Source organism: Nicotiana tabacum, chromosome 10 (genome assembly GCF_000715075.1).
Source record: "Nicotiana tabacum cultivar K326 chromosome 10, ASM71507v2, whole genome shotgun sequence".
In the NCBI taxonomy this organism is placed as follows: domain Eukaryota; kingdom Viridiplantae; phylum Streptophyta; class Magnoliopsida; order Solanales; family Solanaceae; genus Nicotiana; species Nicotiana tabacum.
In genome coordinates, this window is record NC_134089.1 from 20,526,841 (window position 1) to 20,540,169 (window position 13,329).

Here is a 13,329-nt window from a genome sequence, read left to right on the forward strand (position 1 = left end):
TTTTTTTATTTTATTTTATTTTTATTCTTTTTTTTACTATATGCAAGTGCAAAAACCCAAAATAAAAAAAAATATTCATCAAAGTAAAAGAAAATGTTAAAAGCAGCAAGACATATTGAAGATAGTTAACACACAAATATACATAAGACAACTTATATAACATATCCTTAGTTACCATGACATGCATCATATTAACAATTAATTGGTACTATGATTTTCACTTATAGAACTTCAAAAATTTCATTCCATTCATGTGATATAAAATATGTAATATTAATATGTGCTTATGCAATACAGGTGTAGTACGAAGTTGTGTGCATATGAGATATTAAAGAAATAACAAGTATAAGATAATTATACCTTCTTACGTTTCATTACTTACCATTGTAGTTTCTCTTTACATCTAACCACGAGATGATATGTATGACTTCTAATTGCAATCTTTTTGGATGTAGGAATTTTATATATATATATATATACAATTGGTTAGAGACTCGTGCTGATAACGTGTTATGAAATAAAAGCAATTTAGTAAAACATGAACAAGAAAAAAAGACAATTTAGTAAAACATGAACAAGAAATAGAGATAGAGAGAAAGGAAGAGATTTTCTTCTTCAATTGTGTGTGTTTTCCTATCTATTACAAGGCCGTTATATAGACATGAAAAGTGAAAAAAATATGTCATTAACCATTTAAGAGAAAGATCATGGAGAAAAAGTAGACATCCACCGTATTTTGATTTTTATCATAACAACCTACTTTTTTCAAGTTTATTTGAAAAGGGCTTTCATTTATATTTTCCAACAACTAGAAACTGAAACATCATTCCACTTGGCATCGAAAACTTTCTGGTACAATTCAAGAATTTATATTGAAATAGCATTTAAGACAGTGGCATGTTAAAGTTGGTATATTAATTTGTCCCATAAGTGGATTATATAATTACAGGTTCAAAAATATGACACTATCACCTTCTCTTTTCTTTTTCTAATACACAGTTAGGTCAAAGTCTAAAATCAACTTATTTTGAAAAAATAATATTTTTAAAAGTACTTTTAAAAAAATACGGTGAGAAGCAGTTTGTATTTGACTTGACAATTACTTTTGAGCAATAATTAGTGTTAGGTCAAGTTTTTAAAAAGTCCTTCTACTATATTTTTTTAAAAAATACTTTTGAGAAGAAACTATTTTTATCAGCTTCTCAAAAAACAGCTCATACTTCTACTCAAAAGTATTTTTTCCATCTAAAAATTTAATCAAACACCTTAACTTTAAAGAAAAAAAAAACTTAAAAAGCTTCGCCAGACACACTATGGTTAACTCTATAGTTAGGTGATGTAAAGTAGAGTTTTCAACGAAATTACTGATTATTATGCTAAGATTCCTTTGTTCAATGGAAACATTCAATTAGGGGTGTGCATGGATCGGATCGAATTGGATTTAGCACATTTCGGATTTTGAATTTTATAAAATGCAATCTGAATCTGATCCAAACTAATATTGGATCGGATTTTCGGATTTCAGATCGAATTATTATGCCTTAAAGTTGCAAACTCATATATATATTTTCTTTGTAAAGAGGCAATGCAGTAAGAAAAATTCATGTTTCTGCAATAATGAAAGTACTATGGTGCCAATATAACTAAATCCAACAATTGTAAATGTAATAATTTGGAAGAAGATGTAAAAAAAGTACTGACTATCCGAAATTAAAGTTTAATATTTATATATGCCCTAATAATTTCAGATTTCGGATCGGATCGTGTTATAATTATACCAATCCGAATTCGATCCGAAATTTTAATAAACATAATGTGAAATCCGATCCAAATATCCGAAATCTGAAATTGAGAGGAACGGTTCGGATTTCGAATATGTGATCCAAATGAATAGCCCTACATTCAACTATCTAAAAATGGTATAATAATGCAAAGAATCCCAAGTCTACTTATAAACATATAGGCTATCAAATTTTTTGAAGTAGAAGATAGTAAGTACTTTAGATTACTGTAGACAAACCTTCTATCCAAGTTTCTTTGCAAATTGCTTTCATTTATTTCGTCCCAACTAGAAACTGAACTATCATTCCACTAGGCATAGAAAACTAGTTACGTGATACCTCCAAAAATTTATACTCCATTGAAATAGCATTTCAGGCTTTGGTATATTAAATTGTCATATTATATTTTGTGGGATTGATCTTTGGAGAGGAAAGAAGGCAAGGAAGAATAAGTATCACTTACACACCACTATAACTTTAGACTTCACCTAAAACTTATAGGAGAGTAAAATTGGCTCAGTTAATTTATTACATCAATTAAGTGAAATAAGGATGATTTACTTCCAATTAGTTTGTATCATTATTGGAAGAAGAGTATGTTTGGACATAAAAATTATAATTTTTGAAAAAAAATCGTAGTTGGAGCTAAGTTACAACAACAAAACAACAACAACAACAACAACAATCTAGTGGGATCCCACAAGTGAGGTGTGAGAAGGGTAATGGTACGCAGACCTTACCCCTACCCTAGAGGGCAAATGAGCTGTTTTCGAGAGACCCTCGACTCGAGAGATAGGATAGGAACAAATAAATAACAACAAGGCCAGGAAAATGATATCAACAATGTAAGGACTAGAGAAAAATAAATGGTAGAAAGCAGTAGCAATAGCAATATCAAAAGTAATAGCTACAAGCAGTAACACTACAGGATACTAGAAAATGAAATTTGAAATATGAAATTGTATTTGGACATGAATTTCAATTGAAAAAATATTGCAGTTTTGTGAATGAAAACAAATTTAAAAACTTGAAAAAAATGATTTTGAAAAACTCATTTTCGAAAAAGTTTCAATAACTTGCAAAAATTTCAGAGACAAATACATTTTTGAAAAAAAAAATCGAAAAAGATAATTATTTTAAATGGAAAAACGGATCCTTATATTTCAGACTTTTCTATTCAATTTTGTACATGAAAAAAAAATTAAGAACTTTATTGCAGATAAAAGGCAAATGTCCAATTGATACAAAAACTGATTGACACTAGTATACAGAGAAACTTCTTATGCAAAATAGTAGTATCACCCCATTTTTGGTTTTCTCATTTTGGGGACAACTTACTCCAACCATTCCCCTATTTTTTTTCCTAAATTTTTTTATATTCTTCTCTCTCTTCTATATTATATTATTATCTTTCATTTCAATTTTATTTTTTAATTTCCATTAAACAAATTCCATCTTTTATTTTTATTAATTTGTAATCTCCATTAAAACAATTTCATAAAATTTTAAATAATATAATTTGTAAACAATTATTATAGATTAACTAATAATTCAAATAAAAGTGAAGTCATTGCAACATCTAATATTTTATATTCGCACCATTCATTTTTTGAGATAATTATATATATTTTGTACAATTATAACTTATAATAAAATTAACTTACAATTTTACATAAAAATAATAAATGCACGAAAATTAATTTATCAAAATTATATACCAAAGTTAAGATGTAAAATTAATGTTATAAAGACATTACATAAACATAATTAGATATATATAAAGAGATAAATTAAAAGATTAAATAATAAAATAATAATAAAAAAGTGATAAATAGTAACGGGAGAGATGAATAGTGTACCCCTATATTTGAGAGAACACTATTCATACCTATTTTGGGGGAAAAAATGGGAGAGAGTTGGAGCTAAATTACCCCAAAAATTACTCCCGTTATGGAAAATGGGGGTAAGGTTAGAGATGGCCTTAAGTTCCTATCAATTTTCTTGATTTTAGCTACGATTTTAACTCTGATTTTCCAATTTTGTCAGTGTCACCTTTGCAAGGAAGAAGAATTATCACACTGGACATGACGTGATATAATATCATCATTGTGCCATAATTTTTTTTTTTTTTTGCTAAAGTGCCATAATTTTCTTCCACCAAAGAAAGCTGAAAAACAAAAAGAAGCTCAGCTGTTAAAGAAAGGAAAGAGAAATCTGTTATTCTTTACACAAATATAGTCAATCAATTTTATTGTTTACTTTTTCTTGCTGGTATACCGTATACATAGACTATATATTAGTTATACATGATTTTATATATATATATATATATATATATATATATATATTAATAAATTCAAAGTTCAAGATTTCAAGAGAATATGTGCACTGTTATGAAAAAGTGGATCTAGAATCACGTGTTTAACTTTAGTCTCTTATCATGAACTGACTACATTTTGAAATTATAGGTTCAAAATTACATTCTTTTTTAATTTTTAGTGATTTACACGTATATTTCAATGCTCCATGACGAAAATAAAACCATCCGAAGTGGGATTTGAACCACCAATTTTATTTGTATGGTACACCCAAGAATTACTGCACCATATGAGTCTTTATATATATATATATATATTCGTGAGTAATTTTTAGTTAAAGTAATAGTGGACTATGATATGGGTTACTTCTTCAATTTATATGGCGTAACTCACTCTTTTCCTTTATTTTTTTTCTTTTTTTTGCTTGGGCCAATTAGAATTATTATTTATGAAAAAATGAATAAATAATCGAAAAATATATTTTTGGTTTTTCTTTGTGTGTGTATCTATATAAATAATTTTGATCGCGGACTAAACATAATATTTGCCCATTATTTATTTATGTTTACTTTTACTATTTTTTTCCCCATTACATGGTGGTAAAAGGTAAGACACAATGAAAATTAAAGCTTCGTGGTACAGGTTACATCGTACTAAAGTTATAGTACTATTTCTCTTCAAGTTACAAAATATCAAAAACTTTTTCCTATATTTTTTTTACCTTTCCTACAATTTCAAAATCAGAACAAAAGATATATCTTTACTCAAATGTTTTAGTAAAACTCCATAAAACTTCATCTTTACATATACAAACAATTATTATACTCTTTAAGTATAAAATTGCAACATTAAATTCTGATAAATACCTCAGCGTTTAAAGAAACTTCACTTCTTTTGTTTTATCTATCTTTTCGAGAATAATACTACATAACTAAGTCATTAGCATATTATAGAATGGGATGGTTAATGAACAATTAATTAGTATTACTTGTGGATAATCTTTCTGCTATAGAATCTGCTATGGCATGTTACTTTGATTTTGCTGTTAAAATTTTGTAGAATTTTCTTAAACCTTGTCTAACTAATAAAAGTATCCCAATAAAAGTAACAAAGAAAGGGAACAATGATTTTAATTGAAATCACACATATTACCCATGGAAAACTCCCACCAATACCACTAAACTATAACAGCTTGTTTGGATGGTTGCTATATATCGTTTCATAATGTATCATATCATATTGTATTGTACTGTATAATTTGATGAATACAATGTTTAGATGAATTGTGTCGTTTTGCCATCGTTTCATAGTATCACGCACCAGTAATATGATGAATAAAATTGCAATATTCTAAAGAAAAATTATAATATGGTATATAAAAAAGTAGGGTAAATGATAACATAAAATTATTTAATAATAGTGAAGGGTGAGATTGAGAGAAAAAGACAAGGTAACGATGTGACCACACCAAATCGATCGTTACATAAAGTGGCACATTTCATCGTTACGTAATAACGGATTTAACGATATAATACAATAAAATTCAAGTAACAATCAAAACAAATATTGTATTTAAAGTAACAATACGATATAATACAATAGGTAACAACCATCCAAACAAGCTGTAAGAAAAACTTAATTTTTAGATCAGGGCCTAATTCAACAAACGGACTATACATTAACTAGGAGAAGTAATGTATGGGCCAAGTTCACTCTTTTAGGCCCATCTGCTCAAGCAAATTGTAGAGATGACACCAGATAGTCATTCTAGAGGACTGTTATTTAGGAATTAGCCAATAAACCCTCAATTTCAATTCTTCAGTTCACTTTTTCAGGACACAAAGTTCTGAAATTAAAATTTTTAGTTCAAATTTTCAGAACAAAATAAGTACTGGCTAATCCCTAAATAGCAGCTCTAAAATGGCTATTTGTGTAAGTTGCCCAAGCAAATTTCAACAGGAGTCCATCTGAATAAAGATGGGCACTATTATACACATAATATTAGGGAGAAATTCAAAAATAGTTAGATTTACAAGTGGTCATTCAAAAATAGTCACAATTTCAAAGTCATCGAAATTTAGCCACTTTTCATGTAAAGATAAATCTGAACGAAAATACTGTTCAAAATCTGGAAAATACTTCAACATAATATACTGGAGTTCCAGCATAAGTATACTAGAACTCCAGCATAATATACTGGAGTTCCAGTATAACTCCAGCATAATATACTGGAGTTCCAGTATAAAATACCGGTCCAGTATAATATGCTGAAAGTTCATACACATGTGCTCCAATCTCCAGTATATTATGCTGGACTGGTCCCTGTTGCAGTAAAATAGTGGCTATTTTCAATTAACTTTGCAAACGCTGGCTATTTTTGAATGACCAGTCCGAAAACTAGCTAGCCTATGCTATTTTACCATAATATTATTCTCTAACACTTTCACTAATTTCAATAACTTTTTTGAAATACCGCCACCTTCAAAAATTCAAGTGTTAAATTGTGATTTTAAAGTACTCTACTAAAGTAACTTTTCAAATATTTTCTTTCACTACCTCTAAAAGGACTCAAGTTATATTAACATGTCAATCATTTTTATGTAAAAGAAACCGAGGGAGCACACAAATTTAACTTATGAATTCGTAATAGATAAGCGCCAAAACTCTCCATCCAAAGGGGCAGTGAGAAGCAGCAAGCTTAACTTCAACAGTGAAATGAATGTCCCTTTAAATACCGGACAACAACAAGATCCGCAGCCAGAGCCAAATTAAGCTACAACTCAACTATGACTCGTCTCAACTAACAACTAAGTTGTGCAAAATTTAAACTAACCAACAGCCAATATGAAACAAGCATAAACACACTGCAAGACAAGAAAGAGCAATACATATTTAAGGTGGCTATCCATGCAAAGCCACATCAAGGTTAGTGTTATCAAAGGTGAAAAGTGCAAAAAATTATTGTGGTCTGTTGGGGCTTTAAGCGCAAATAAAATGTAGGCTTTAATGAAGAAGAAAATACAAAAAATTTTGTATATTGCAAGACTAATAATCATGAGTATGAATAACAAATCTATGGACAAAGAAATTTGAAAAACCTACAATAAAGTGAAATATCATCTGTTTTGTTGGCTCTTCAGGATAATACTCATTGGCAAGGGGAAGTATGCCTTAGAGCCTTGATGATGACACTGAAGCGCCGCCAAGTGAGCTGAAGTGCTCAACATGTTTTGCACCTCGCTTAAGGGCTTAAGAGTGCGCTTTAAGCGCTGCTTTGACAACGCTATGCAAGAACATAATAACTGCTTAGGAAAATCCAACACATATTCCAGGAAACAACTGCAATGACAAATATGCCAACTTCATCTCAAATTGTGCTCGGTAACCTAGTATTCTTGCAAACCTCTTTCGCATCTATACGAGGATAAGGATCTACGCCAGACCTTGATGTCATGGCTCATGTTCATTTATCTCTAAGGCAGAGTTATCAAAACAAAATAAAGCCTTTGAGGCAGTGAATTTTCACTTTTTTTCCTTGGAGAACTGATGCACTTATGAGTACAACCAGGCGTGGACGGCACTCAGCCCTTTGGATTTTCAAAGGGCACCGGCCCGCACCAGACACCATGCAACATGATTAACTGTGGTGGTACGGTACATGTTTTATCAGACAACAAAACACCATAAAGAAATATTCAAAGCACTGATGGTTAGACTTATTCAAAACTAGATATCTCCGGAAAGGAAGGACCAAGTGAAGTTTTAAAAAAATCCACTAAAAATCACAGGCAACGTTTATTGATGAGATCATGATTAAAACCAGATCCAAACATTCAACTATGGATGGAAAAAACCGGAACGTTGACAATGAAGCAGAGTCATTCCTGAAACTGCTCTTTACATATCTATTACTATAGCAGCAAAGTTTCAAATGTAGTCTCTGTAGCTTCAACCTCAAAGTCACAACACATATCAAACACATTTGTTTTGGATAAGGACAATCATATCAAGCACATATTGTTAAACCAAGAGTACTAAGACAAAATCACCACGCATAATCCACCCTCTCATTCTTGATTAAATGAACTATGATATTACATAATTCAAATCTGCTGATAATTAAAGAGCCTGAGCACCATTCTCCTCACTTACAAAAAATTTCCTTTTCTGACCCTAATAGCTAATTCGTAACTGATATAATAACCAAACTATGCAAAGCAGACAAACTAAATCGAAACATCTAGTAAGCTAAAACCATTATCAAGCTAATAACATATAGAGCAAACCATTTTCCACCATACCTCTATCATTCAGTCTTGAACTTCAACAAAACCAAAGCCTTATTCTGTTCAACTTTTCGACCCAGCTCTCTCATTCTCCGCCTTCTGTGCAAAAACCTTAGTTGCAATCATATTCTCATCGAAATACCTAGCATAGGGATGGCCTTGAGGTACAAGTCTCCGATACTTCTCAAAACACTTCTCAGCCTCACTGCTTTTCCTCAACAATGTGTATATTATACCTTGACACAAATAAGGCCTAAAATCCCTAGGCTCCTCTTTAACTAACTCCCCGTAAACTTTCAATGCATCTTCATATTTCCCTTCAATCACTCGAATTTGTGCAAGCAATAGCTTAAAATCCCTCAAGTCACTCTTTTTATTCTCCTTCTTACACAACTTCATCCCCTCCTCAATCATTTTCTCAATCCCCTTCAAATCTGCGATCGATTCATCTTGTGACGCAGCCATAACTAGCCCATGATACGCCTCGACGCGAAAAGGGTCTTTTTTTAATATCTCATTGAACCCAACTTTGGCTAATTCTACCTCACCTATGTTAACATACAAATGGGATTTCATCAATGGCCATTCGGATTCATTCGGTTCAACCTCAATCAACTTATCAATAATACTAATAGCATCAAGTATTTTCTTGTTCTTTATCTTAATTTCCATCAAATTCCTTAATGCTTCTACGTCATCTGGGTTTGAAACCAAGTGTTCCTCAATTGCCCTCTCTTTTTCCTCCTCTGAAACAGCTTCTCTCACATCAGTTTCCACAGCAGCAGCAGGAGGAGCAAAATTCTGAGCAGAAATTGAAGGTTTTGGGAAAAAATAGAATCTTGAAAAGATAAGGGCAGTGGCAGTAACTGTAGCAACGAGTGTCGGCTTGAGGAATGAGAATGGGTTTTGGGATTTTTCGTTAGGGTTTTGAGGGATAATGGGTTTAGGGTTTTGGGAAGATGAGGCTTTAATGGAGAAGAAAGAGGTGGAAAATGGTGGGGGTGGGGTTCTGAAAGAGAGACAAGAAATGGGTTTAGCATAAATTGGACGTTGATTATGTAGGAATTGCTTGTGAATTTGGTTTGTTTTGGAACAGACAGGGTTTAAGGTTGTCATGGTGTTTACGAGGTTGGTGAAGAAGAGAGTGTAAGAAAGAGGTCTTAAACCCTAACGATAATGGTGGATTTTACAGTAGAGAGAGAGAGAGAGTTGATAACGGAGGAGGTAAGACTTTTGAGCGTAGAGGAGCGTTTTGGGCTTGTTAATGTTGGGCCTAATAGACTAAACATATTGGGCTTTTACTGTAGGCCCGTTAAATGACTACACTTAGAGATGAGACACAACTTTGGGCCTATGGAGAGTGGCCTCTCGAAAAGGGCGAAGTGCTCAAATAGAGGGGCTTTGGCATGGTATAACAATATACTCATATATAATTAGCAGAAAATAGTCCTAGTTATAGATATTGACATCAAATAGCCAATAAATATATATCACAATAATACTATATATATCACAATTTTTTTTCGTCTTTGTCTATATCAACATGCATATTAAAATTTTGTTTTCATTCTTTGTATATAAATAATATTATTCTTTGTATATCAATAATATAAAATTATATATATAGTTATTATTGCCTTTATATCAATGTATATCACAATAAAAATATTATATTACTTGTATATTACAATGTATAGTACATCAAACATGTGTATACCAAAATAAATATCATAAGTTTATTTTTCTTCTTTGTGTATATCAAAAAATTCTTTGTATACCAAAATATTATTTTGGTATACCAAAATATTATTTACTCCCACAATTATATTTATTGTTTTTATATTTCAGAACTTGCTTAAAAATTCTATATCAAAAATTTATTTTCCTTTTTTTATCAATGATTAATAATTATATTATTTTCATATCACAGTGTATAACATAATAATAATAATAATAATAATATAAAAAAAATTAATAAAATTTTATTTTCCTTCTTTGTATAACACATTTTATATTGAAAACTCAAGTTCAAAATGACTCCACATGTATCCCCTATTGTAACCATGTATATCTCTATGTATCAGTGATATCTCATGCATATTATGTGTGTCTATATTCATGAAAATTTGTGTTATATATATGATATACAATACGATATACATGGGCGTCCATCAATATATTGTGTTGTATACATGATATACAAAGTGATATACACAGACGTCCTTAAAACATGTGTGGGATATACACTGATGTACACGATATACAACGTGATATACACATGTCATAGTTGAATTTTTAGGTCTGATTTATTACCTGAAACCAATCTAAATCACTTCTAATCTTGCTCAAATTTTGTATATAGCCTCGTTTAGGTATTTGCAACAAATTTCAATCATACCCACTCATTCAATCCAACCAAAAAAAAGGAAGAGAGAAGAAAAACAAAGTTGAAATATATTTTTTCTCTCTTAGTTTTTGCTAATCTTGCTCAAATTTTGTATATAGCCTCGTTTAGGTATTTTCAACCAATTTCAGTCACACTCACTCATTCAATCCAACCAAAAAAAAGAAGAGGAAAAAAAAATAAAGTTGAAATATATTTTTTCTCTCTTAGTACTTGCTTCTGATTTTCTTTGATGTGAGATCAACCTTACCTTTTCATTTCACTGATTTTTTTTTTTTTTTTTGCATAATTTTTAAGATTTTTTGCTAAATCATGCGAGCAAAAGAGAAGAGATAGAAGAAGAAATACAATAAGAGAAATGACAAGGGAAGCCAAAATAAGCGTGTAGTTTTTTTGAGAGATAATATAAAAGAGAGTAGTTTTTTTAAGATTTGGCTATATAATGCCAATTGTTTGGGGCTATGTTTTCCAAACCTAATATAAGGCTAAAAAAATTACCAATTTCTGTTATGAGTTGTTATAGGATGTCAATGTTTCAATAGAAATAGGAGATTTTTATGCGGTATGTCATATTTTAAAGGGAATCTTACCGAAATATCCCAAAAGGGTCCTAACTTTCCAACCTCTAGTCATTAATCATAGACTTACAAAACTAATCAAACAAATTAAAAATTAAAAATCCAAAGAAATAAGGTTGCTTCTCTCCAAGAATCTCACACAAAGATCTCCTTCAATATTTTAAAGCACTAGTCTTATGGTACGCGCTTTATGCGTGTAACTAAGTTGGTGAGTAGATGACTTTTTAAAAAATCGTACAAGTACTATTAAATATAATATGTTTGTAATAAAAAAAAATTATACTCCTTAAATATAGCATATAGTTTTACTTGAAAAGACTTATCTATAAACTCTTCCGTGTTAATTTTTCTATTTTTCTTATTATCTTTCACCGCCAATACTATTCTTATAAAAACAAATTTAGGTATCCTAAGAGCTTTGTCAAGTTAAAAATAATTTTAATTATACGAATTTGACAAATAATTGATTTGAATTTTTAGACTTAATTATTTGGCCTTATCATTAACAGAACTAATTTATGTTTTGTCGATTCAAATTCTTAATATTAGTTCATCCCAAGTTTTAAATATTTAACTGTAACATGGAAAGGGTTGCAATTATGTTATATCTTTCAGATAAAAAATAATTATATAAGTTAATTAAAATTTAATTTATTTATAGTATTGGATGCTAAATCTCTCTACATAGTTCAAATTAAAAAAACAAATTAGTTAATTTTTAGGTCTTAAATATTTAAAAAATAGATATGAAAGATATTATAGTTAAATTGAATAATTATAATAAGAAATGATTAATTAAGAAACTATTGGCTAAGATAGAAAAGCTAATATCGGTCACAAAATACATAATGTTACTATGTTTGACCCTAAAAAATATATATTGATACGACCTTTTATTATAGCATTCCATAAGATTTTGTTTTTTGAATCCTATGACATATAAAAGAATTATTTTTTATCAAACCTTTTAAAGTTTTGTTTTTCTAGAATGTTTAATAAGGTATTACAAACTCCAAATAATTAGTTCGTCCATAACTTGAATTTCTCTTTTTTTTTTTTTTTGTTTCTTAGGATAATTTTGGGTTTTATGATGTCTATAAAGAATAAAGTTTTTCATAGCTTCTTTATCTATCTTTGTTTATAAGGTAAAATTTTTATCGATCCTAAATTTTAGCAAATCTTATCTATTCTCTCTCTCTCTCTCTCTCTCTCTCTCTCTCTCTCTCTATATATATATATATATATATATATATATATATATATATATATATATATATATATATATATATATATACTATATTAAAAGCACGAAGGCCCTTAGCGAAATGTCGTTCGCCTTTTTTACCCTTTAAAAATTAATTTTATATTGGATAAAATTGTAATTTAAATTGCTTTCCTAATATTTATGACCTTAAAATCAAGCCAATTTGTTTTACTAAATCAAAACTTATTTGAATTAGGTAAGAAGTCCTTAACATTTCCTAAATTTTATGATCTTTTCAATTAATAAAAGAATAATGGCATTATATCAATTTATGGTAAACTTCTCTATATGCACAAAGTACACGTAAGGTTTGTCTACTTTTTCTTTTTTGCTTAAATATAATTAATCATTTAAATTATATTAGAATACATTTATTAGCAGTAAATATACAATTATGAAAAGTAAATATATCAACAGAAATATACATTCCATGTTAGATATAATGATAACTGCCATTAATATTTTATATGTTGGATATTTCAATTGATTTTCTAAATTTTCAATGAACTAATATCTTAATGGTGTATAATTTTAGTATCTTAATAAAACTAATATAAATTTTTTTTAAAGGAAAATGACACTGTATAGCCGCTCTCAAAATAATAATCAATATATATATAAAATTTATATATATATACATTATGTATGTTATATACAAAAATTATACAAATTTTATATACTTTTTCGGTTACCAAATG

At 29.4% G+C, this 13,329-nt stretch overlaps 1 protein-coding gene across 1 annotated transcript; it reads right to left on the reverse strand.

Annotated features, from left to right (window-relative positions):
* Positions 1 to 8,147: 8,147 nt before the first annotated feature.
* On the reverse strand, positions 8,148 to 9,614 carry LOC107771396 (protein SLOW GREEN 1, chloroplastic). Its single transcript, XM_016590750.2, has one exon. It carries the CDS (start codon positions 9,499 to 9,501, stop codon positions 8,449 to 8,451), a length of 1,053 nt encoding a protein of 350 aa, XP_016446236.1. The 5' UTR covers positions 9,502 to 9,614; the 3' UTR covers positions 8,148 to 8,448.
* Positions 9,615 to 13,329: the final 3,715 nt, after the last annotated feature.